Genomic DNA, 27300 nt, shown 5'->3' with positions numbered 1-27300 from the left:
AGGGTTTTTTTTTAATTCTTTACAACTTAGCCCTTGTCTATGATTTCACCTGATGGTAAGTGATGATGCAATCTAAGATGGAAACGGTCTAACTTGTTAGGAGTACGAAAGAAATCCACACCCCTTTCGGTTTCTACACGGCATCGTGCCGGAACGCTATTTCGCTTGGCGGTACGTGTTTGCTTGCAGGGTGGTAACTAGCCAAAGCCTCCCACCATCCAGACCTGGACCAATTAAGAAAATCTCGTGTATACGTAATGTTGCCGTGTGCGTGAGAGAAATGGAAAACAGACAGATTGGCGCGTAACGCGTTACGTTACAAAGCGGTTTACCGTCTTATAAGAAGATATCACTGAATACGTGATAAACACAGAATATTAATTATCCCTTGAAAACATGCAACACAATAAAAGGTAGATAGATCTACAAAGCTTTGCAAATACTGGGTTGGTACAAAAAAACAACCAGAAAATTTCTAAATTTTTTTAATAAATTAGTATAAAAATATTTTCATAGTATTATATAAACTATATCTATACATACACAGTATGTATTAAATGACGGTAACTTCGAATAACACTTTGAAGTCGTGCTTTATAAAATCAAAGATGCATAAATGGTAACATCTTAGTGCGTATTCAAAAACACATTGCTTATCTGCATAAAAAGACATTATTATAAACTGAATAATTTTAAAGTCCATCTGTTTTGAGACCGTAGGGAGATTCTGAGTTGGTCACGAAGTAATAATTTCCCGGCCGTCTGGAATTAATTAAAATACATTAAGATTCATAAATTAATTGAAATGTTTTGTTACTCTGAATTTCAACCACGACGGGTAAGATTTTATTGAGACTACGATACTACGGCGCATATGTTTAGCACAAGACAGATGCATTCCCTATTGCTGCACTCTCATAGTCCTTTTGCAGACTTTTGCGGAGGATCGCAGACTTTTTTATTATAATGATTATTATAGGACTCAAAAGTGATTACAAATATAAGAAAACTAATGTCGAACAAAGGTCACAACACTTGTCAGGACAACTTAATTAACAAATCAAACTGTAACCAAAACAAGACCCTAGAATGGCAGAGAATGACCTTGAGTGGAGTCACGCACTTATGAATGATGTGTGTAGGGTTAAAGGATCCTTTGACTGATATCAAACACTCCCCTTTTCCACTCAAGTCACTCTCCCCGCCTATCCCAAGTAACCCATAAAGAATTTCCTACACTATTTATTAAAAACATGTAAATTTAAAAGCGCCCAACGCGGCGATAACATTATCTCACCTGATGTTAAGTGACGATGGCATGTGCTGGAAGCGGGCTATCTTGGAAGAGGTGGTACAATTTTATTTTAACCATACCTCCGATGGTTTCTATGGCATGGTAGCAGAACGTTAAATTTCTTAAAGGGCGGTAGGTAGGTGGTAACTAGCCACGGCCGAAGCCTACCACCAAACCGGATTTGAGCTAATTTAGAAGTTACAAAATCCCGTACGAAAGTTGACTTGAGCTGGATATTGATGCCAAGACCTCTGTTTACCAACTAGAGTCCTTTTCATAAAAGAAGTCCCGCGGCTAAAACCTGAACTAAAATTGACAACGCCTTACACAAATGACAATATGACCGCCATTACCAAATGACATTAGCGCCGCGTCTGGGGGACTTCTTTCATGAAAAGGACTATAGGAGAGGTCGTCAAAAAGAAGGTTTCATATGTGCATAGTGACACGGAGGGGTACCTATCTACATTTCCCAACTACAGGTTACTATCTAAGTTTTTCTTAAAAGAAAAATCCCCATCAACCTTTCTTGTTTCCTCTTTTGTTAGCCTGACTCGACTTGGTCAATTTGTTAACTTTAAAATATTATACATTTTGATTATAATTATTACTGTTTCTTTAATAAAAACGTAAATACGTGTAACTGGTCTCTTAACAAAGTTTTTGAATGTTAATTAAAATTAATGTCAATCGTAATTATCATCAACTGCGACAGGTAATGCTTTAGGTATAATGTTTATTTCGTTCACATTCAAATACGCCTTAATTATCATTTATTTAAATGTTTTACACAATATTTTAATATTAAGATAATTTTAATATTAGCCTATTTTAGAATTTTAACTATCGTGAGTGTTATTCATATTAATCGGTTATGAAACACGGCTAAAACTCACGTGATATAACGTCGGAGTATGCCAGACTAGTTTCGAACCCATACGTCTGGCAAATTCGTTGATACACTTCCATAATATGCGGGCAAGGGGGGAAAGGCTGCGCGGGTGTGAAATCATGCGTGCGGGGAAGTGAGGTGCATCTGTCGTGGGTTTTTCATTCATCGCTACACGCCCCCCGGATGGACCATCGGGAGTGTTACGAACGAAGTTGCAATGCTATACACGACACTCAACTGACACGAAGAAACTGACAGATATACACCGCAGATGGTATACTATAGACAAAAATTTTCTTTTTAGATATTTCTTAAAACGTACCCGTTTTTGTTGTATTTTCCCAGCGGTAGAGTTTCAGCAAGTCTTTCCTCGCGGGTATAGTGTTTCCACGTTTTATAGTTTTTCGCGTACGAACCAATGATGGTGTCCGGATATTTTACCGCGTCCGCTAATAGCTTCCAACTTCTATTATGATTACAAAGATCTGGAAAATAAATATTGTTCAATACACATAACTACATATATATTAATACGGAAGTTTTACAAGAGCTTGGTATAAAACGACGAAACTTATTGAGGAATTACTCGTGAATCAGACTTAGAGAATTTAATTTTTCATTAACTTTCGGCATCATAATATTTCTACGCTCTAGGTACTCTCTGCCTCTAAGTACAACGTACAAATTATGCCGGTAGAAAATGCTGCAAGGGGTGGAGATCCGCCTAGCTTACCAGTAATATATACCCACGTAATTTTCAGTTTTAAATACAACGAACAAAAGTTGATTTTGGCAATCTTAAAAAATAAAAGTATAGGTCACAGTTAAGCTCTTTGGCAAAATATATTACTTTATTATAAAACACAGCTAAAACTCGGTTTGTATTGTGCCGCGTTGCAAGAACCAGCTCATGACTAAGGCTATGTGTCGAAACTAATCCTGCATACTCCGATGTATAATCACGTGAGTTTTAGCCGTGTTCTATAATAAATTAAAATAAGCAATGATACGTAAACAATGATATTTGGGAAATTGATTAAATGCCTATCTATACTAGCGAACCCGGTCAAGCTTCACTTTGACTTATGTGCGCTTCTTCCCTACCCCTACTAAGGCGCTGTATGTGAAAAAAGATTTTTCCCGCTTTTCTGTTGCAATTTTTCCTGAATTTTCTATTACTATAAACCTCACGGAGCCCGAGACTTTTCCAACGAATGCAAAACCGTGGAAATCGGTTCGTGCGTTCTGGAGTTATAGCGTCAGGAAGGAAAACCCGACTTATTTTTATATAGTAGAAGATTGTATTGTAGAGTTTGTTTGTTTGCTTGAACTCGCTAATCTTAGGTCCGATTTGAAAACAACAACACTTAGTAAGGTTTTTGAAAAAATCATTTTAAATCAACTTTTAAGTCATTTTAATTTAAATAATTTATTTCACCCTGAACAGTATGGTTTTACTAAAGGTCGCAGTACAACTGATGCAGGTGCTAAACTTTTAAAACATATATATGATGCATGGGAAAATGCTAAGAATGCTATTGGTGTATTTTGTGATTTGTCCAAAGCATTCGATTGTGTTGACCATAACATTCTTTTACTTAAGTTAAGCCACTATGGCATAAAAAGTGTTGCACTCGATCTCATCGCCTCTTATCTTAGTGATAGAACACAAAAGGTATGCATAAATGATTCAAAGTCTCGCGGTTTTTCTAACACAATGGGCGTCCCACAGGGTTCAATTCTGGGTCCTTTTCTATTCCTAGTGTACATAAACGATTTACCACACCATGTTAGCGGCATCTGTGAGATAGTACTGTTTGCTGACGACACATCCCTAATTTTTAAGAGTGACAGAAGTAAAGATAATTCCGACGATGTAAACCGTGCCATATCGCATGTGTCGCATTGGTTCACTGTTAACAACTTACTTTTAAATGCAAAGAAAACTAGATGTATTGAGTTTTCATTACCAAATGTTATAAAATTAGATAAGTCTATAATGATCAATGGTGAAACACTAGAAATAGAGAATTCCACAGTTTTCCTGGGAGTGACCTTGGATTCTAAACTTCAGTGGGGTGTTCATATAGAAAAACTGTCAGGTAAACTCAGCTCAGCTGCTTTTGCAGTGAGAAAAATAAGACAGTTTACTGATGTTGATACAGCTAGACTTGTTTATTTTGCGTACTTTCACAGCGTAATGTCTTACGGTATTTTGTTGTGGGGCAAGGCTGCTGATATACATTCTATATTTGTACTTCAAAAAAGAGCAATTCGAGCAATATATCAACTAAAATCACGCGAGTCCCTTCGTCAAAAGTTTAAAGAAATAGGCATTTTAACAGTAGCCTGTCAGTATATATATAACAGTATAGTTTATGTGAGACAAAATATTAATTTGTACAAACGAAAAGGAGATCTAAACCCACGTCTTACTAGACACGGGCATAAGTTAGTTATTTCTGCATATCGTCTCCAAAGAGTTAAAAAATCTTTTGTGGGTTTGGGTGTACTCTTCTATAACAAGATCCCCAAGACTGTGATGGACTTGCCAATGCACAACTTTAAGCAATGTGTTAAAAAACATTTACTTAGTCAAGGTTACTACACTATTGATGAGTTCCTTAACGACAAAGGTGCTTGGAGGCCATTGGATCAGCTTCCACCTTCACACAGGAAATAAAACTATAAGAAATTGTAATTTAATTGTTATCAAATGTAAATTGTAATACTGTATGACTTTTTCAAAAGAGCAACTGTTGAGTTTCTTGCCGGTATCTTCTCAGCAGAACCTGCCTTCTGAACCGGTGGTAGAATCTTTACAAATAGTCAACTGACGTGTCAAAAGTGCTTGTAAACTGAGCCTACTTGAAATTAAAAAAAAAAAAAAAAAAAAAAAATTCTTTCAGTGTTAGATAGCCCATTTATCGAGGAAGGCTATGCGCTACATAGTATCTCCGTATTCCTACGGGAACGTGAACCACGCGGAAGAAACCACGCGGCGTCAGCTATTATAAAAACTAAGTTTATGTAGGTAGGTGTTAAATTTATATTACCTTGAGTAGAAAACTGAGCAGTCGGCTTATTGGCACACCCAGGCTGCCTAACAGGCCCTACGCTTCGGTAGTTCGCCCAAAAATCCACAGTCCCAGCTGAGGTCCGTAGCCCGTATTTGTTCGGATCAGTGTGAATAATGTCGACATAGATAGCTGAGGCCGCACTGAGCTTGTGGCTAGCAGTCTTGCCCCCGAACCCGACTGCGGCTGGATCGACACCTGTAATCCTTAACAAAACAACACATTTTCAGAAGGGCTGGCTCATTTTTTGCGCAAAGGATCAGCCTGGCTGTCCAGCGCGGAAATGCAGCCAGTATTCTTGCCATCATTCCACGTAGGCATGATTTGTGTAGATATTAGGATAAGTTAGCTTAAGTTCCTTATTGTATTCATTCTCAAAAAAAAAAAAAGATATTTTAAATCTTTTTTTTTTTGAGCTTGTGGCTAGCAGACTTGCCTTTGAACCCGACTGCGGCTGGATCGACACCTGTAATCCTTAACAAAATAACACATTTTCAGAAGGGCTGGCTCATTTTTTGCGCAAAGGATCCTGGCCTGGCTGTCCAGCGCGGAAATGCAGTCAGTATTCTTGCCACTCCTCTACCTCCGATTCCGGAGGGTGTGGGTTCGAATCCGGTCCGAGGCACGCACCTCCAACTTTTCAGTTGTGTGCATTTTAAGAAATTAAATATCACGTGTCTCAATCGGTGAAGGAAAACATCGTGAGGAAACCTACATACCAGAGAATCATCTTAATTCTCTGCGTGTGTGAAGTCTGCCAATCCGCATTGGGCCAGCGTGGTGGACTATTGGCCTAACCCCTCTCATTCTGAGAGGAGACTCGAGCTCAGCAGTGAGCCGAATATGGGTTGATGACGATGACGACGATTCTTGCCACCATTCCACGTGGGCATGATTTGTATAGATATTAGGATAAGTTAGCTTATGTTCCTTATTGTATTCTTTAAAAAAAAATCTAGATATTTTAAATTTTTTTTTATCATGTATTCGCAGTTTGTACATTATAGTCCGCTAGTAATATTTTATTTATCAAATTATTTGCCCTATTAGGGCGAAAGTAGTTAAATATAGTCCATGGTCCATGATTGTCCGTCAGTCGGTCATAGTAGTCGTAAGGCGAAGGCTTACCTTACCAAAATCATTGATACAGTCCAACGAGAAAATCCAATTCTTCACACAAAACACTCTTGCTTAACCTCTATTTTATTTACACCTTTACAGAATTATACTGAATAAAATGCATTTCACTTTAAAACTCTAAAATGCAGCAAATCAATGAAAATAAAACGAGAGGTACATGCAATTTTTACTATTTTCCCGCCAAACTCCTCATTGTCATCTATTCACATACCCAGAGAATTAAAAAAAATATCAGGTATGCAAGTTTCCTCACGATGTTTCTCCTTCACCGCTTGAGGTACTTAATATTTAATTTCATAAAATGCACACAACTAAAAAGAAGTTGGAGGTGCCCCGGAACGGATTCGAACCCACACCATCCGGAATAGTAAGCAGAGGTCATATCCACTGGGCTATCTCGGCTCTCTGGATCTACTGTACCAATTTTAAAAATTATTTTACCAATAGAAAGCTTATTAAATATATCTCTTTATAAAATGATCTCCGAATTCTAACTGGAACTATGTGGGTGAAATCGCTGGGCGTCTACTATCTATACTAATATTATAAAGAGGAAAACTTTGTTTTTATGTTTGTTTGTTTTATGTATGTTTTATGAATAGGCTCAAAAACTACTGGACCGATTTTAAAAATTCTTTCACCATTCGAAAGCTACATTATCCACAAGTAACATAGGCTAAATTTTATTTAGGAAAAAAATAGGGTTCCCTAGGATATTTGGGTTTTTTGGACACAAGGTGTAAAAAATCAACTAGAAAAGTAACATAAAATGTTCTAATTAATTGTAGATCTACAAAAAAATCCGCAACACACTATACCTATCTATGTCGAGTGAGGCACAACAATCATTTTTTTTATTAAAAATTTTGATTTTTTTTTGAAGTAGGGGTAGGGTAGGGGTAGGGTAGTGTTAGGGTAGGTAGGAATAGGGTAGGGGTAGTTGAAAGTTTACATAAAGTTTCACGCGGTCGAAGTCGCGGGCGTCCGCTAGTTTTTAATATGAGAATAATAACATACCATGGTAGTAATATCCCTCTCTGTTGCAATTTAAACCCAGCGATGCCCCAAATATGAGCTCCGAGTGAATGGCCTATAAGATGTGTTTTACTCATGTCTAAACCAGCATTGGAGAGAAGAACGAATGTATCCACCACTCGATTTCCAAGCTGAAAAGAAGAAGAACTTTGAAATAGAAATTTAAGGACGTTGATAACCGGGATCGTCGGCTTAACTTGCTCTCCCGAATGGTGAAATACAACTACGTAAATTCCCAACTCCGGGTAACTACTGAGAATTTCTCGGAGCATTGTAAGAGCCCAATCAAAGTTTCACTTGTGCTAAAAAAGACCTAAAATAATCGACTGACACGGAATCGATATTTTTCTTTGCGTACGCAAATGCCTACCTTTTTTTTATTTATTTATTTATTCATTTATATATAATAATTACATAATAAAAATTAAAAGGTGCAGACATAAACTTGTTAAAGTTTTTCTGCGCACCCTTCGTCGTTGACAATATTGTAATTAAATCTACTATTATATAATACTATAATACTAATCTACTTAAAAATAATTAAAAAATAAATCTAATTTTACAATTAAAACTACACACTACCTCAGTTATGGTGGCAATAGGGAAATAGTACAGATGCATATTATCTATTCACTTTAAAGAAGAAATTATAAAAACATAAACACTGAACGTTGTGTACAAAGAGTAAATGGCTGTGTACCCACTTATTATATTTTTTGACATCCACGTTTCATTCACGACATCATTAAAAAGATTTTTTAATGAAAAAGTTTAGTACAACTGTTGTAGTTTAATACAATATAGTAAACTGTTTGACCGAAAAAGAATAAATCCGCCTCTCTCAACACTCTCACAGGGTTACATTGTAATAATTATATAATGACATTTAATTTATGATATGTATATTTGTGGAAATGTAACTAAAATAAATAAATAACCAAAGACTCAAACATAAGACCTTAAGATCCCAAGCCACAACATATCTAACCAATAGATGACTAAAACTAATATAATAAACTAAAGACAGACAGACAACGAGGCATTTATTCCGAGGTTATTCGTTCGCATTGCATAAATCTGTGAATTGTTAAAGTCAGAACAGCTTTTTAACAAACTTCAAATAGCTTACCTGCCTAGGTATATAAAATATTCATATTGTGACTATAAATAAAACTTTATGCAATTCTAATTTCAATAAAGCTATGAAAAATCCATAAAATTCACTATTTCGGCGTCAGCTATTCGATTGTAAACTAATTGGCAACGTTCAAAACCCAAAGCTTTTGTATTCATTAATTAAGCTACGTGACTGCTATAGCATGAACCAAAATGATTTACAAACAAAAATAATTGTAAGATTTTTAATTGGAGTATTAGTCGTGATAGACCAGTGATTATGACCTCTGCCTCCGATTCCGGGGCATGCACCTTCCCCTAACCCCTCTCATTCTGAGAGGAGACTCGTGTTGGGTTGATCATGATGAATGACGATGATTAGTCGCTATGAGTCGAATATCTTAGCATTCCATGGATTCACCGTGCGGGTGCCGGGTCCATCGCGTGGTAGAGAGAAAAACTCCGAGCACAGTCCTGAACTTGTGGCTACAGGATGTAGGGTTAAGGAATTCCTTGACGATCGATCAACACTCACCGTACTTTGCTCGTGTTTTATTGAATCGAATTATTCATGTAGGAAGTAGTTTATTTCATGTAGGATTAGTTTACAAATATTGTTGAAAGGTAAGGTATTTGTCTGTTTGTGAAGACTCTACTGCTGGTTGAGTATTCCAAACGATTTCTGAGTCAATAAAAACAAACAAAGTAATTGTTGTTACAATAAAATTAATCAATTAATTAAAAATAAGTAACTTAATGACCTTTTGGTATCAGCAAGTGGTTCTTCCAATGCAGAAACTAGATAAATTATGCAAATCATCATCACAGAAATAGTCTAGAGTGTCAGTTTTATCTCAATAATTTATGATGGCTAAGAGGTAGATAATTTAATTGTTATTTCTGTTTCCGCTGAGAATCATATAGCTTCTATCCGCCCTGAACTCCACCATAACTCACCCACAGAAGGCTCTATACACGTAACTCTGTATGGTGTTTTGAATAACAAATTCGTAAAACGTTATTTACCTGTCTGGCATTCGGAGCCGCCCAATTTGCATATGAATTCGCGAGGCCCGGAGTTTGCGAGGACGCTAAATACTCCCAATTCAGTAGCGCCACATTACTTTCACCCTGTCTGAGGTATACTGTCACGATTTCTGTCACCGCAGGGCCGTTGGGAATTCCTGAGAAGTAGAATAGCAAGAATACAAGAAGAAATTTAAGCTAACTTGTCATAATAGCTATACAAATCATGGAAGTGGAAGAAATAGCCAGCCTGATCGAGAGAAATATTATTAACGATCACAACATTTTCATCATCAACATTATCAACCCATATTCAGTTCACTGCTGAACTTGAGTCTCCTCTCCACCACGCTGGCCCAATGCGGATTGGCAAAGTTCACACACGCAGATAATTAAGAAAATTCTCTGGTATGCAGGTTTTGAGACACGTGATATTTAATTTCTTAAAATGCACATAACTGAAAAGTTGGAGGTGCATGCGATCGGATTCGAACCCACACCCTCCGGAATCGGAAGCAGTGGTTTTATCCACTGGGCTATCATGGCTGTCACTGCTCGGCTGGTGTAGTATCATACAAGACTCCCACAATATTTTTATAGGTATAAATTGGATTATTTTTTGATTGTAAATAAATTGCTTGTTGTAAAATATCTAAAGCATGAATTTAACCCAGAGGTTCCACGGGACCTTTACCTATATTATATGGGGTGTTTGGAAAAAGGACCAGGAAAATACCCTAGTATGTACCCCTCTTTTAAGACACTTACTAGTACGAGTACGATGCGTACGATGAAAGAAGGCTTTATTATCTATTTCATAACCTAATCTTAGAAACCACTTGTCAAGATTAGAGGATGATGAATAATTTGTATTATGGGCTTGCCCCCGGAATAAATGTTGGGATAGATTTATGTGTATGGATTGATAAGTTCAACCTAACCTTTGAGAGTTTAAGTGTGTAGAATTTAAAAGTAAATACCTGTGAATCCGTGACAAAACATCACTGTTGTTCGACTTGAATTGTACCACGATGTATCCAAAATTTGATCGACTTCATTTAATGGTAGTTCGGTAAATTTATCAAATGAACTGAAAAGTTACAATAATTAATAAAATTTTAATAAATAAAATACAACCGACCCTTTAAAACAAACAAAAAAATTCAAATCGGTTCAGGCGTTTTCGAGTAATCGATGTACATACATTAAAAAATATATATATATACTTGTCAAATTGAGAACTTCCTCCTTTTTTGAAGTCGGTTAATTAGTAGAAAAATTTGGCTTCAATATTTCGCTTTTTGATGGCTCTGTTAACTTATACTTAATTGAGTGTTAAGTGTGCGACAAAAATTAGTAATAACAATATTTGATTGTGTAAAATACTCGAATAATAAAAGAAGTCTATTTTTTTTGCAACCCAATGTTCCCACCACCTTTTACTTAGGAACAGTTCCTAAGTAAAAGGGTCTTGACATACAGACGTTTTTACTATCGATATACTTAACTCTTAAAAATTTTAAAGGTATATCGATAGTAGGGTTACTGAACAGAAACTCTATTTCTGTCCAGTATATTTTCCTGATCGCTCATAGGTAATGCATACTACCTTATTTATTCACGATAACTTATAAGTAAGTAGCAATACTACTTAAAATTCTACATCAGGTATCGATCGCTGGCTTAACACATTATGTCACACAACACTTTCATTCACTATATTATGATATTCACTGCAATATAAATAACATCCGCAAATATTGTTTTTACGTTTTTATTGGTTTCAGTTCGATATCTATCGAGCGCTTCGCGTCTATTTGAAAATATTCATCTACTGTTTGAATACAGTAGGCAATTACCATATTGCGAATAGTAATTTCCGTGGGAAAATGGGGATATAATACAGCCTATGACACTCATAAGTTACGTGGCTTTCAATTGGTCAAAGCATTTAAAAATTGGTTTAGTAGATTCACAGATTATCCCTTACAAGCTCACAAACTTTACCTCTTTATAATATTAATATAGTACATACATTATGTGAGCCGTGATAGCCCAGTGGGTATGACCTCTGCCTCCGATTCCTGAGGGTGTGGGTTCGAATCCGGTCCGGGGCATGCACCTCCAACTTTTCAGTTGTGTGCATTTTAAGAAATTAAATATCACGTGTCTCAGTCGGTGAAGGAAAACATCGTGAGGAAACCTGCACACCAGAGAATTATCTTAATTCTCTGCGTATGTAAAGTCTGCCAATCCGCATTGGGCCAGCGTGGTGGACTATTGGCCTTACCCCTCTCATTCTGAGAGGAGACTCGAGCTCAGCAGTGAGCCGAATATGGGTCGATGACATATATTATGTGGAGGTACATAACACACATTACTAATTGATTGTAGCTTTTGAACTTTGTCATACTCACTCGTGATAAAATCTCAGCATTGGTTCACGGTCGTAACACGTGGCAATTGCTGAAAATTAGTAAAATAGCATAAATTGGTAAATTTATATCGACTAAGTCACAAAACATTTTTTTCCCTTTACAAGTTAACCCTAGACTAACCTGATGGTAGTGATGATGCAATCTTAGATGGAAGCGGGCTAACTTGTTAGGAGGAGGATGAAAATCCACACACACCCCTTTCAGTTTCTATACACGGCATCGTACCGGAATGCTAAATCGCTCGGCGGTACGTCTTTGCCGGTAGGATGGAAACCAATTAAGAAAACCTCAATCGGCTGAGCTTGGTTCGAACCCAGGACCTCCCGTCTTGTAAATCCACTGCGCCACGGATGCATACTCGTAGGCCATATATATTTGTTCTTACTGTGACTATTGTTATCAGATTTTCGTGATAATGACAGTACCGACAGTTGACAGTTTAACTTGCTCACCGAGGCACGCTTCCCTTTCTTCAAAATTGTTTTTTACTAATATTTTTCAAGCTACCAATTATTTACATACCTACATTTCTACATTGGCCTTCTATAAGTTTTAGTGATTTTCGAAATTCGTAAAACAATTTGAAAATATTTTTAAACAATTTGATTTTTGTATTCAATTATAAAAATGTATCAACTAGCTATTAGATACATTGTTAATACAAACAACTGGAATACAAAAATGCGCAATGTCGATGAAAATTCGTATTTGTTGAATTTATCTACACGAATTCGGATGCAAGATAACCTAGTTACCTAAATACTACAATGTGTAAAAAACCAGCGACAACGAGATTTAGTGCTGGCGGAATATATCACTAATTTAAATTTAATTACAATTTTATTCTGTCTCTACATGTAGGTACCTACATACGGGTGACGTATGTAGCTCTACAAACGAGATATCTAGCGGACGCCCGCGACTTCGTCCGCCCTTATATCTCTTTAATCCAGCCCTTGCAGTATCGCTGTAAAAATGGAGTAACTTCTCCCGTTTTTCCAACATTTCCCTTCATAGCTCTGCTCATATTGATCGTAGCGTGATGAAAAGTATACTATAACCTGCCCAGGAGTGTGAAGTATAATTGTACCTAGTTTTGGTAAAATCCGTCGAGTAGTTTTTGATTCTATGACGAACATACAGACAGACAGACAGACAAAAATTTTACTGATTGCATTTTTGGCATCAGTATCGATCACTAATCACCCCCTGATAGTTATTTTGGAAATATATTTCATCTACAGAATTGACCTCTCTACAGATTTATTTTAGTAATAGATAGTAGATTAAGTATAGAGTCCAATCGCGTTTTGTTACAAACACACTTGATCACAACCTGGAAAATTTTACGATACATCGGGAATATTTCCAAACAGATGGCTTAAGCAAAAATCGGTGCAGAGAAATTGAAAATTATTACCGATTAAAACAAGTTTCTATAAAAAACACAATATTGCGTTACGAAGAGAAATTTTGTGAAAAGAGTGTCACCCGACTTGTTATCAGTCCGTGGTTTCTCTCCGTGCTCGTAATTTGATCATTAATTATATCATTGACCTTAAATATTTGCTGTAGGGGAGACCGGGGATAGTTGAATAATGTTCAGCTTTGAGTCATATATTTTTTTAGCATATAATACAGTATAAAATCACGAACGACGTGTGGACGTGATGCCACGTTCGGGATAACTGAGTGGGGGGAGGCAATGGTACTTGACGCAACACTTTTAAACAAGACGAGATTTTTACAGTTGGTCAACCTACCCCTATACTGAACTATCCCCGGTCCCCCCTCTATCTATACATGTACGTCTGTTCGCGATAAACTCAAAAACTACTGTACAGATTTTCATTTCGAGGTAGGCGTAACAAAACTATGCATGATGCGATATTTATTCCTTTTTTCTTTATATATTATAAAGATAACTAAGTTTTCACTGATTTTCTCGAGGACAAAGTCGTAGTGGATTGAAATCGGCTATAATATGTATTATATATAGCCCTAAACAAACTTCAAAAAATCTCTAATTTCTTTGGTGATGTACATACTCTGAAAAAACCTTTTTTCGTTGCCAAATAAATTATTTTGATGAATATTGTTTCTATAATATAATCTACGAATATTGTTTCTATTAATCCACAAATAGTTTATTTTCAATATTAAATGTTTTATGTAAACATACTTTCCAAGACAAGAGTTTTAAGACCAATATACTATACAGAAACTACAAAATATGAACAGAAAATGCGTACAAAAAATCAAAGGATTATTAATAAAAAAACATGTATTCGTAGAAAAACAATAAACGTTTATAAAGTACAACAAAGCCTAGGTCCTTGCGTTTGGAACTTATTTCAACACAGACAAAATATTTAAAAAAAAGGACTCACCAATAAAGATTAAAAAATAAAATCCAACAACACCTGCGTTCATTTTGAGTTTATTGTAACAAATCATCCTTTTGTTTGGCTTCTTATGTTTATATAGGGGCTAGTATCAGCGTCCTTACGTTGGAACTGTCCCCTTGACATTACGCGTATGTTGGTGATTAATTGTATTTGCTTGGTTTTTACAACGTGATTAAGGTATTTCAAAATTTTGAAAACTAAATAACTCGAAAACCCTTGACGTTCAAAGATGATATTTGGCAGGGAGGTAGAGGTCCGCTAAGAACAGATTTTGCGATAGAACCGGATAAAGGAGGTGTAGGAGCTGCGGACGAAGTCATGAGCGTTCGCTAGTATTAAATACTAGTAGTATTCTAGCGATGACTTGTAAAAATAATTACTAATTAGGGACCTTACAAGTCATCGAATTGATAGTAGATACTCGTATTAAGTAAAAACAACAAATGTTAATAGATATGCACATTAGTTTTCTTATATGTATAGATTCCTATAATCAGAAGGGCGGATATCTATTGACTAGCTGACGCCGCGCGGTTTCACCCGCGTGGTTCCCGTTCCCGTAAGAATATGGGGATAATATATAGCCTATAGACTTCCTCGATAAATGGGCTATCTAACACTAAAATAATTTTTCATATCGGACCAGTAGTTACTGAGATTAGTGCGTTCAATCAAACAAACAAACAAACTCTTCAGCTTTATAATTTTAGTATAGATTGGCAATAAATATTACTTCATCTTCACGAGTAAATTCAAAAATCCGTTTTTTGGCAAATGTGCGAGTAATACCTATATAGGCATTTCATAAAGAAATATCGATCGAACTACTAAGTAATTCTTATATAGGTTGAAACGTATTCCTTTGTTAATTGTTTCGAGCAAGAAATTCTTGGTACGTATCGAAGTCTTTGTCTGTCTCAGCTTAGAATATTATTGTTGCATGGCAAAGCCTTTGAATTTCCCCTCGAGATGCGGTCATAGTCGTACTCGTATGAACCTATGTTTCAGGCTGTATTTACATTTCAACGATAAACCACCATGGTAAACTAGATACACTTTGCAGACTTACAAAGGCTAAAGAGAAATTTCAATAAGAAAAACTGCTGTTTATTCGAGTAGATGTCTACTTTTACTGAATACTAACCTAGAAGGTGATATCTTTTCAAAAGGATTCTGCGAAAATCGGCTCTGAGGTTGTAAAATTAAAAAAATGTACTAGCTACCCACGACTTTTTTCATTTGGTAAGTATTTTATTTATTCTTTACAAGTTAGCCCTTGACTACAACCTCGCCTGATGGTAAGTGATAATACAATCTAAGATGGAAGCGTTTTAACTTGTTTTTTTTTATATAATTGTTAGGAGGAGGATAAAAATCCCTTTTGGTTTTCTACACGACATCGCACTGAAACGCTAAATCGCTTGGCGGTACGTCTTTGCCGGTAGGGTGGCAACTAGCCACGACCGTAACTTCCCACCAGCCAATTAAGAAAACCTCAATCAGCCCAGCCGGGAATCGAACCCCAGACCTACATCTTGTAAATCCACCTCGAAGACCACTGCGCCACGGAGGCCGTCATACTAAAAAGTATGAAATGAAAAAACTGCAACTTCAGAGAGCCACATGGTTCGCTACGTTTAGGCGAGCTTGCCTCTTAATTGGATGGATTCGATTCGACCTGGACAAGGTGCTAAAATCAGCGCTTTATGCTTGGTTTATGTTTGCTCAGCACAATGCTGAGCGGTACCTTTTTCAAGGTTTTACCAAACATGATAAAGTAGTTGCTTCTACTACTTGAGTTTTAGTCCATCAACATGTCCAAACGGTTGAGGCGACAGACACTACAATTAATTATTAAGGCATTGTGAAGTGTGCCACGACTCATTGACAAGCCAAAATCTTGGAATCACTCGTACGAGATTGCCACGGACCACAACGCGATGTCGCGTTATCGGCCACATCGTAAAAGTCCGCTTCACGCGATGTCGCGTGGTGTAGCAATGAACGTGTTTAAATAAACGTCCTTTTTTCTTTCTTAAATAAATTTACCTTCTTTCTTTCTTTCTATTCGCCATTAATGTCTTCACACAAAGCCAAGGAGTATACCTACTAATTAATGGTTTTATACTTATTCTGTTGTGTTAGTTTTACGAATATTACGAAATTGTCACAAAACGATGTAGCACCAACATAACTTTATCATGACTTATCTATATTTGACTGAAGGATTGCGAATTTCATTCACAAAAATTTGTCAATCGCTATTTCGTTAACATGTTCAACCTAATAACCTAAATGTTAGTTAACTTAAACGATAGATAGATAGAAATAGGTACCTACTTTTAAATTAATATATTATTTTAACCTATACCTAACTACTATTTATTAATAGTTTAATTTACTATATTCTTTTAATAGTTAAATTTATTGCATGCGGCTTAACTTTCTTTAAATAGGTATACCTATCATTGAATTTCGTCTGGAGAAGATCGCTTTTAGCGTTAAGACCGCCTTTACGCATTTTACTTTCGTATTTTCTTATTTAATTATATCTTTATTTTATGTGCAACAAAGAGCTTAGACCCACCATACTGCTCCAATGCCGGTTGGCGGGCTTAGGGTCATTATTATTAGGCACCTAATTTTTCTGTCATCCAAAAAAAACGTAAATATTCTCCTCAGCCCGAACAAGGAGAACACGTCGAGCTGACGGTCCCGGTTATTATCATCGTTATGACAAAGAACATTTGGCCCACCAACCCACATTGGAATAGCGTGGTGAGCTTAAGCTCTTTGTCTCCTCTTCTAAAATGAGTGCGGTCTGGCCCTGTAAAAATGTTAGGTAGGTAGGTAAATATATATTGTATGTCCTAGATCAGGAGATCTATAAGCGCAGGACACAGTAGTTACACCAATTAACTCTAATTGTATGAACAATGTGAATGGCCGTTTGTTCCCTCGGATGCCGCAATGATAATAATTTAAATGTCCATCAATGAATCTAAAAATTAAAACCTGCACTAGAATATACTAAATATTTGACCAATATCACTTTCAATTTTGGATGTCATATGTTTGGCATACCGCAATGTATCTGAAATAATTACATGTTCTTCCATCATTATCATCATCATACATATAAGCCGATGGACGTCCACTGCAGGACATGGGCCTTTTGTAGGGACTTTTAAACTGCGACTCGCTAGTCGTCAGTCCACCTGGTGGGGGATCAACCAACACCTCGCTTTCTAGTGCGGGGTCGCCATTCCAGCACCTTGGGACCCCAACGTCCATCGACTCTCGAACTATGTGCTCCGCCCATTGCCACTTCAACTTCGCGAATCGTTGAGCTTTGTCGGTGACTTTGGTTTTTCTGCGGATTTCCTCATTTCTGATTCGATCACGTAGAGATACTCCGAGCATAGCTCATTCCATCGCCAGCATCCCTGACCTACAGAACATATGTAGCCAAAGAGGGAGTTGCTGTAGAAAATGTACAGCGAAGTTTATCTCTCGAAGAAAACAATGAACTAATATACCTAAACTATCAGACAGAAAAGTGACGTATTGCTTAAGAGTAGATTGCCATGACGCAGTATAACAAAAAAAAATTGGATGTGTACTTTAGTACATGATCAATGTTGCAGCTCGCTTTAAATTTTGGATGTGTCATCCTGGTATTCACCAAATTGGCAATTGAATGCGATTTCACCTGTGGTTAAGTAACGTTAGTCAAATGCGGTGGCGCTTACTTGGAATATTAAGCTTACCCGGATGTTCAAACCATTATCCAATAGGTTTCAGACATGGTATCAATTGTTATACGGGCTTTGTAATTTTCCAATCGGTCTTTGGCTGTGGTCGAAGCCTACTAACGACACAAGCAAAATGTTTAATCCAAATTTGAGCCCACCGAATCTAATTCATCCCCGATCCTAACGCCGATTATAAATCTAGACGCCCGAAAGTTGTCCTTTACGATCCTGACAATGACTTAACAACCGCCAATGCTTCCGAGGCAGCAGAAACACAAGCTACACAGCGTTTTCGCCGGTGAAGATGAGGTCCCCGATATCTCACGTAAGCCGGGTTTTTAAACTCACGAATTTGGAGGCACCCAGACTGATACGCTCAGGCCAAAACATTAACCTTCCAGAACCACCCTCTATGCCGAAGTTAGAGTCTCAGAGGAGACGCACTTAGAGAGACATGTCGCTCATCTCTTCTGCTTCTGCCGTCGGATCCCGATCAGGCGATGCTTCTGCGCTCGCCCAAAACCGCCGGTGACGCCGCTGAGGTCCCATTAAGGAGCCTACGACACTTACACAATCAGGAAAAAAAAATCGAATCGGGACTGTTTTCTACATAGCATCGTATAGCGGACAGATAAATCTTTTTGCGATACATCTTTGCCACGATCGATGCTTACCGCAGGCTAATGGAGGGTCTATTTAATAAATTGCTCACATTCAGTCCTGGATTAGCTTATAAGCTATTTAAGCAGTTATTGCTTAGGGCATCCCGTCTAGGGGACCATTTCCCATTGCCCATTTCTCTATTTTGTCGCCTCTACGAGTAAGATAAAAAATAGAGAACACGAATGTTAAAGCCACTGTTTATAAAATGATTTATTCAAGTCACAAGTAGGCAAAAAGTCATGAAATGCATAATATTCTTACGCTAATTGAAGAAAACAAAAGAAGGGTTAAATAAAGGAAAAAAAGTAAATTATTTCACATACTTTATTTTTTGTATTAATAGATATTCTTCTAATCATGTATTTATTTTCGCTTACAATTCTTAATTTGGAATGGTATTATTCATATTATTTAGCTTAAAAATAAATAATAAGTATCACCTGAATGAATTCCGCGCATGCAAACATCAGGTTTACAATGAAACATTAGTTAAGGAACATGACAAAGAGTTAAGATGAATGAGACTCTTTGGTTTGAACAGTGTTTTTAAAAAATTAAAACAGTAAACCTATTTATAGATTTAATATAGTTACGGCAATACATAACTGAATATAACGTGGGTACCTAAAAGCAGACATCAATATAAAAAAGCGTCAAATTGTTTTGTTCTAACGCTGACATAATTTCTCTTAAAACTACTTTAATTTTTTCTCATTGTTATTTTGTACAATAATAATAAAGGTACAATAAAACAATTTATTATAATCATTAAGTTACTTTAAAACAATCAATATAAACAAACTTATTGTTAAAGAGACGCTCACTATAACTGACAATTATAATAACCACAGTAATTTAAAATATTGCATATTTTAATTTTACGAAACATTTAGCGCACCAATAGTAAATATAGAAGTAAGATAAAACAGATAAAACAAAAGACAACATAAAACAAGATCTGGAAGCAAGACGGTACAAAAATGTCGATATGGTCGACATAAAAGGTAATAAATAATTAAGATTAAAGTCCTAGTATAAGATCTAAGAAATAGTACGTTAACGTAACTATTGGCGCTACACACAGGTACATATATACGTTCTTCATCAAAATGCAGCCAATTTGATAAAATATAGTCTGAGGCCAGATTTTGAGAAAAGCAAATAATAATTATAAACGAGTCTAGATTCAATTTCACATTTCCATGCACTTAAAAGTTAATGTTTCTACTAAGTGATCAGAAGTGGAAATATCTTACGAGATTAAATCAACATTTAACATCTATTATAAATATAATAATTATCTATAATTATCGTTTGATGTAACATAATATCAGTGGAACGGACAATAAATATAAAAGGATATTAGTTATCCGCACCATTGATATTATGTTCATGATATTTGAGAAAGTTTACAAACTTTTAAATACTACATAAAATAATAATAGGTAAAATCCGTTTTATAAATATTTATGCTTACCTATCTTTCAATACAGTGAGAATTCAAAGAAGCCCATGGCTGAGCGAATTATTATAATTATAACCTAAAAATCAATTAACACTTTGCTTATACATTTGCGCCTGAGCGGCTGTACAGAGTTTGTCCACTACGAAACCATATCCAGGGAATATGATAGTTTGTGAAGCATCCACATTGAAAACATTTCGTTACATTCTCGTGTAGATATGTGCCAGCGTCTCAAGATACTAGAAAAGCTGCAAGTGACACGTATTGAATACATAGCAGACGAATATTATGTGTTTAAAACTCTGTTGTATCCATTAAAAATGATATTAGAACAAGGTACAAATAATAATTCGCACTACATTGTTTTCAATTCCTAGAAAATCCTTATGTCTTTCATATTTAAAACTAATAAAATACGCTTTCAAACGCTCGCGCTTGAAGCTAGATCACCTCATTTCTCGTATATCAGATGATGGCATCTTGATCGCGACACCTTGTTCTGGACAAACTCTAAAAATACAAAATCGATCCGGTTGGGTCCCATAGTGCCATTAAAACTACAAATCACTCTTGTCCATGCAAAAAGAAAGTCCGGCAAGAATATCGTATCGGTTGTTGTGTCCCAATTAAGCGGTCAACGCGTGGTCATCGTCACGCACAAGACTAGGTATTCTTATAAATAAGCACTCATTTCAATACTGACGGTCGTCGTAAATGTATATCGCCTCCCCTGCGGATTCCTTGAGGGGAGGCGGGGGCGGTGGGAAGTCGAGGTCTCCAGGCCTGAAGAGCTTGGAGGCGTTGGGCGCGGGGGAGGCGGGGGCGGGGGAGCCGCTGCCTGGCGAGCCGCCGCCGCGCCGTTTCACCCCGCTAGGGGATGCGGCTGCGCGGAATGATGATCTCCGTGCTAGCCTACGGAAAATAACATCACATTCAGTAGGGTCATATCGAGCAATTCAAAAACCTATAACTGAAAAAAATATAACTACAATAATAGCTCTGTCACCCTGGTATATACTACATAAACGATTAGCCTTGCGCTTAACTACAATCACGACTGATGATGGCATGAAAGTTAAACGCGCTTGCTTAGACGTCTAATCGCGTATGTTAAATGTGTAACAATTATAGGAGACACAGAAACATAGACGCAAGAAAGGGATTCGAAATATTGAAACAAAGGTTTGGTGTGGGTAATTATAGATGCCAACCACCATCATGCGACCATTAATGGCCGCGGCATGTAGCTGTGAATGGGCATCTAACTTCAAAGTGGCACCATGAATGCTGAATCTTGGAACTTGACTTACAAGAAATAGATCTAAATTACAATGCATACAATTTCCTAATTGAAAGTTATACTTTAAGGATTAATAATTACTATAAAAAGCCTCATTCCAATTGTAAGACACAATTCGCACCAGTTATGAAGTCATTATTTCATTAATTAGGTTAAGTAGAGTCATTATTTAACCTACCTCGTAGCCATTTCTTCTGGCGTTTCTTCGATTTCAAGCACCCAACTGACGGAGTCGGGTTTCTCGACCACCCCCTTCACTGCGGGCAGCGGGGGTGAGTCGGGGTCGGGGGATGCTGCGGGGGACGGGGGCGAGTCTGGCGGAGGAGATGTGGACCGCACCGAGTCGCCCGAAGACGTGCGCGTACGCATGGGGGTTCGTTCAATGTATCCACCGCCGGCTAGCAGTGACACCACCTGAGAAGACATACAAAAACACTGTAAAATATTTTATATGTAAGTAAAACTAGAGACTTGAGGAGTATTACGAAATTTGTAATCGGTCTATGCGACTATAGTGCTGCCATCTCAAGGCAAAGTGAAACAGTGTTAGTTAAAACTGCCAGTAAATGGTGTTCTTAGAGAGCTTTGAAACAATCCCTTTATGTACATTTCAAGAACCTGATGCAGTTATGCCACCAGCAGCGAGGCGTGGTCCCACTCCCTGGCCGCAGACTCCCTAATTCATCCATTTGCCTCGCACAAGCGGTCCGCTTCCCGCTTGATTATTCGCAAAATTCTGTCGATATAGCTTACCTAAGACTTCTACCTGAGGTTGTATCTGAGCTCCTTGTTGAGCGCCACCATTCGCGAAGCGTGGACCCAGTACCCAGTCCCAGGCCTCAGCCTCGCGTAAGCGACTCTCCCTTACTAACCTCGCGTATATGGAAAAATCTATCGATAAAGCTTACGTGAGATTTCTGCCTGTCCCTATCCTTAGCTGCAGCCTCTCTGATACGTCGTATCTCCTCGTGTAAGCGACTCCCCTAACTAGCCTCGCGTATTAGAAAAAATCTATCGTTACAGCTTACCTGAGACTTCTGCCTGAGCTTGTATCTGAGCTCCTCGTTGAGTGCCACCAGTCGCGAGGCGTGATCTCGGTCCCTGGCAGCAGCCTCTCTAATCCGTCTGTTCTCCTCGCGTAAGCGGTCAGCTTCCCGCTGTCTGGCCGCGGCTCGCTCACGTAACTCCTCGGCCGCGTGTCGCGCCGAGCACACGTCACGCTCGGCCGCTACCCGTCTCTCTCGTTCCACCGCTAGCTCGGATCTTGCGTCTCGCAGCGAAACCATCTCGGCTTGCTTCAACTCGATTACCGCTCGCAACGATCGTACCTGACACATAAATATATTACTGTCAGACCCGACATCATCGTGTTGAAATTAATTAATATTTTGTTTGATGAACTTTCATTTTTTTTTTGTTTTGAAAATACTGGTGAGTGCTGGAGAGACCCCCAAGAATCAGAGGCAGAGGTCATATCCACTGGGTTGTCACAGCTCACCTTATGATCTAAATATTATATTTAGATCATAAGGTGAGCTTATTAATTTTATAGAATAGGGAAGAGGTTTACACTCATCCGAATTAGATTCTTATTAAGTTCTACACACCTCAGCAGCCAGTTCGCTAGCATCCGAGCTCAATTCCTCCTTGGTGTTCAATTGCAACTCGTACTCCTCCACTTCACAGTAGACTGGGTCGCACGCCGCGTCGCTCACGCTGCGCGACCGGTCGTGCGACTCGTTGACCAACTGGTGGTGCGACTGTGCGCCGCGCTCGATCTCTGCCCGCGCCGCCTCGAGCTGCGCGCGCAAGGTACGTTCGATTTCACTGTGTGCGTGTAGACGCGCTCGGCTTTCCGCTACTTCTTTCTTCAGGATCATGATTGTATCCTGAAAATATAAAATGTTACTGTAATAATTAAGATAGGTCATTCAAATAACTTTTTAATCTGTGCATCATTGCCACATATACATAACTCATTAAACTTAAACTACAGATAAATAACTTAAGTAGGTATTAACTAATTATTGGGTGGGATTATTTGTTTTAGTGTTATTTAAGATATTTTTATTTTTATTTATTTTAAGCTATCGATAAAACATTAGGTTATTTGTGGCCATGACACTTTATAGTCAAGTCACGTTTTGTATAAAAGTGGCGAACCTCCTTTTGATTAATAGAAAATTAAACATTACCATGATTGTAATTGTAATGAACATTACATTACATAATACCTATAACAATATCAGTTTGCTCACCTTTAACCCTTTCACGTCGCTAGCCAACGAAGAGACCTCCTCAATATGCGAGGCTTGCAGTCGCGCATTAGCTTCCTCCTTGGACGACACCTCCATCTCTAGCTCTGAGATCTTGCTCAGGCATTCTGCGACTGTGAATTCGATACATTATTAAAACTCATTAAACAAATCTCGGCACAGTGCGGCCTTATATGCAACAACTTTTTGACCCACAGTTATTAGAGGTAACTAGATTTATAAGGTGTCAATTCTTTGTATTGAACCAGCGTACCCAGGGGCGTGGTCTAAATGGCTGTTTAATATTTAGTTAAAAATTAAATATGTCACCCTTACTTTAGACTTGAATTTTATTTATTTCTTTTGTCACAGAACAAAACAAGACTGCTAGTACATGCGCGGACACGCTTGCGATGTTCCGCACACCCGGGTGTACGCGGGCCACGCCCCCTTGCTACTTCTAGTGCTAAAAGCGTTAGCTTTAGTTTAGTAGATGTTAGTTTAGCTTTTCTGTGGTTTGACCGAAGACTAAGTCTTTGTTTAGACGTTCTACAACTAATAAAGTAATAAGTTACGCCGTCTTTGATTTTTCATAAAACAAATGCTTGCAATTATGAATTAACTAATGATGAAAGGTAAATGTAAGGTTTATTTTGCATTGGTAGCATATCATTCATAAAACGAGACGTGTTTGGTATTAGAGGGTCTAAAGAAATACAAATAGCGACTAAGCCACTTTTGCATGCATCTAAAAAAGTTCCAAAAAAGGGTTCTTACTATGCATACCTGTTAGTATACATCGGTTAGCAATAAATGTTAAATTATATCAATGAATCTATAAACATTATTCAGTAGTTATAATAAAAACACACAATTCACTGAGAATTGAGCTTAAGAGAAGAGGGCCTTGTTTAAAATTGCAATTCTTAATTGCAAGTTAGAATAAATACTCAAGATTATAAAAGTGTTAGATCCTCTCTATGAACTATTATTATCAGTAGAGATAAAATCACTAGTATTCTACTTGGTTCATAATCATCATAGTTCACCCTGTTGGACAAAGACCTCTTATAAGAATTTCCAAACAGCACGGTCCTGAGCCACGTGCACCCAGCGTCTCCCACTTACCCACTTGATGTCAATGGTCCACCTAATAGTGGATCAACCAATATCGTAATTCCCAGTGCGGGGTCACCATTCCAACACCTTGGGACCCGCCGCCGCCATGAGCCGCTGAGTAGCTACTAGGAGTACATAAGTAGTACTGGTATCGAGATCACTCTGCGCGCGCTGCTATCGTCGCGGTCGGCGCGCGCGCCAGCACTCTGCCTCTTGCCGCCACGAGTCACTGTGTAGCTACTAGGAGTACATACAGTAGCAGTAGCACGTACTGGTATCGAGATCCTTCTGCGCGCGCTGCTGTCGGTCGCGGTCGGCGCGCGCGGCGCTGCTGCGCTCGGCCGCCGCCACGCCGCGCCAGCGCTCCGCCTCTTGCCGCCATGAGCCGCTGTTTAGCGCATCCAACTGGAAAATTACAAAAACATTACGTAGGGACTGCTCTTTTAACTTAAAATAGCCTACACATTTGCGCAAACACAATGCAATTTAATTTCTTGTAACTTAGGAGGGAAAATTACAAAACAAAAGAAAAAAAACATTACATATTTTTTTGATTCGAACGTAAGAAAAATGGAAAATTCCAAAAGAAAAAATGTTGTTGTGAAGTTGATAAATTATTTGTTTTATTATATTGTACTGCGATTAACAACACGTGTCGTGAAGAGAAATAGACAATAACCCAATAGCGTGGCAACCAGTATTATCGCCTTCTATTGGAACGATGGGACGAAAGAGATGGGACTAGGGCAACTCCACCGCCATTGGTCGACATTTCTCTTTTTCTTTTCACGAGATATTATGTCTTTAGTGGCGTTCTAATTAAAATTTAAAAGTTGTCAAGACTTACTCGGAATACTAAATACTGCACTAAAACGCCCAGTGCCTCTACGCCCTTGGCAGCGTGAGCGAGCGCGGCTGATTGCTCGCGCGGCTGAGCGGGCGTGGGCGCGACGAGCGGAGCGGGCGGCGAGCGGACCGGCTGCGGCGTCTGCACCCGCTTGCCTCGTGGCCCCACCGCCGCCGTCACGCGGGGCGGCTCTGCAATAGAAAAATAACTTATTGTTATTTTTTATATCGGATAACCTACTGAACTTATTTGAACAATTATATTCTATTGATATAAATCTACCAACAAACTCATTTTTTGATTGTGTGTTGGTCGCGTTGTGCATGACATCATGCCGATCGCGACCAACACGTGATGAGTTTTATCGGATGTCAAGCCGTTAGCGCTTATGCATATAAGCGCATGTGGGCTTAATAGATCCTCAATTGCTAGCATGAGCTTACTTGATTGTCAGTAGCTGACAGTACACCACCGTGCTAAGTAGACTTCAACATCATGGTAGGTAGGTAAAGGTACGTTTGTTGAGAATAATTTTGAATAATCTTCATGATAGTTTTGTTATTTTTTACATTACCAATTATAGAATGTTGTAAATATCAATGTAGTAAAGTCGAAAAACTAAAATTCCAAATGGGCATAATTGAAATTTTAGGTTTTCGATAAAATTAGAAGAAGCATATTCTTCTTGTGTAATCGTTCCTGATAAATGTCATGAATGAAACATCTGTTAAACAGTTAGTTGGTTATTCAAACTGTTATTTCTTTACATGAAAGGCGGTACATGTATGAAGTAGCCTAGTAAAATAAACAATACGATCAGCATCTGTGATCTCTGTGATCTCTTGATGCGAGTCAAGGTTCACATTCAATTATTATGATTATGGTATTAAGCCAAGCGCATATTAAAGTGTTATAGGTTCAACTCACAAACATATAGAAAATATATAGAAATAAGGAGGTCCGAGACGCTAGCGAATTTGGATGTATGAATAAAACATTCAAACTCGCTAGCGTACAAGTATATATGTATATGTACTGCATAAATTAAATCACTGAATTTTCGTAAGATTTTATTCGAAATAACTACTTACTGACATACAATACAAAAATAAAGATCATATAAGTTTGTAATACATAGGTACATCATCATTATCAACCCATATCCGGCTCCCTGCTGAACTCGAGTCTCCTCTAAGAATGAGAGTGACCCCTTTCATTCTTAGAGGAGACTAGTCCACCACGCTGGCCCAATGGGGATTGGCAGACTTCACACACGCAGAGAATAAAGAAAATTCTTTCCTCACGATGTTTTTCCTTCACCGTTTGAGACACGTGATATTACAACTAAAAAGTTGAAGGCGCACGCCCCCGAATGAATTGTAAGACTTTCTATGTAGGTTTATTTACTAAGATGAAATTGACGATATTAATAAAAACAATTACAATAATTAGATCAGCAAACGCCTCAGA

At 37.9% G+C, this 27300-nt stretch overlaps 2 protein-coding genes across 2 annotated transcripts in view; both read right to left on the bottom strand.

The window, feature by feature from the left end:
- Positions 1-509: 509 nt before the first annotated feature.
- LOC112045258 (phospholipase A1) lies at positions 510-14543 on the bottom strand. Its single transcript, XM_024081375.2, has 8 exons — positions 14409-14543; positions 11998-12046; positions 10561-10670; positions 9581-9738; positions 7421-7569; positions 5243-5469; positions 2509-2671; positions 510-762 (listed from the first exon to the last, which is right to left on the bottom strand). Exons 1-8 carry the CDS (start codon positions 14473-14475, stop codon positions 693-695), a joined length of 993 nt encoding a protein of 330 aa, XP_023937143.2. The 5' UTR covers positions 14476-14543; the 3' UTR covers positions 510-692.
- A 4611-nt stretch (positions 14544-19154) lies between these two features.
- The window catches only part of LOC112045111 (uncharacterized), a 132151-nt gene continuing 124005 nt past the window's right edge, over positions 19155-27300 (bottom strand). The window contains exons 6-12 of the mRNA XM_024081192.2: positions 25831-26021; positions 25256-25388; positions 23868-23998; positions 23217-23498; positions 22638-22937; positions 21788-22023; positions 19155-21221 (exon numbers count right to left, since the gene is read on the bottom strand). Coding sequence (XP_023936960.2) covers positions 21002-21221; positions 21788-22023; positions 22638-22937; positions 23217-23498; positions 23868-23998; positions 25256-25388; positions 25831-26021 — 1493 coding nt within the window. The 3' untranslated portion in view covers positions 19155-21001. The remainder of the gene's footprint in view (positions 21222-21787; positions 22024-22637; positions 22938-23216; positions 23499-23867; positions 23999-25255; positions 25389-25830; positions 26022-27300) is intronic.

The sequence above is a fragment of the Bicyclus anynana genome, chromosome 9 (genome assembly GCF_947172395.1).
Source record: "Bicyclus anynana chromosome 9, ilBicAnyn1.1, whole genome shotgun sequence".
Lineage (NCBI taxonomy): Eukaryota > Metazoa > Arthropoda > Insecta > Lepidoptera > Nymphalidae > Bicyclus > Bicyclus anynana.
The sequence above is the reverse complement of the archived record's forward strand: the minus strand, read 5'-3'. Positions and strand labels throughout refer to the sequence as shown.

Coding starts and splice junctions, on each gene's coding strand:
- LOC112045258 (XM_024081375.2), bottom strand. CDS start 14,475: ATGATTTGTTACAATAAACTCAAAATGAACGCAGGTGTTGTTGGATTT. Junction 7,570..9,580: donor CGGCTCCGAATGCCAGACAG/GTAAATAACGTT, acceptor TCTTCTTTTCAG/CTTGGAAATCGAGTGGTGGA. Junction 2,672..5,242: donor TGCTCAGTTTTCTACTCAAG/GTAATATAAATT, acceptor TTTATTTTCCAG/ATCTTTGTAATCATAATAGA.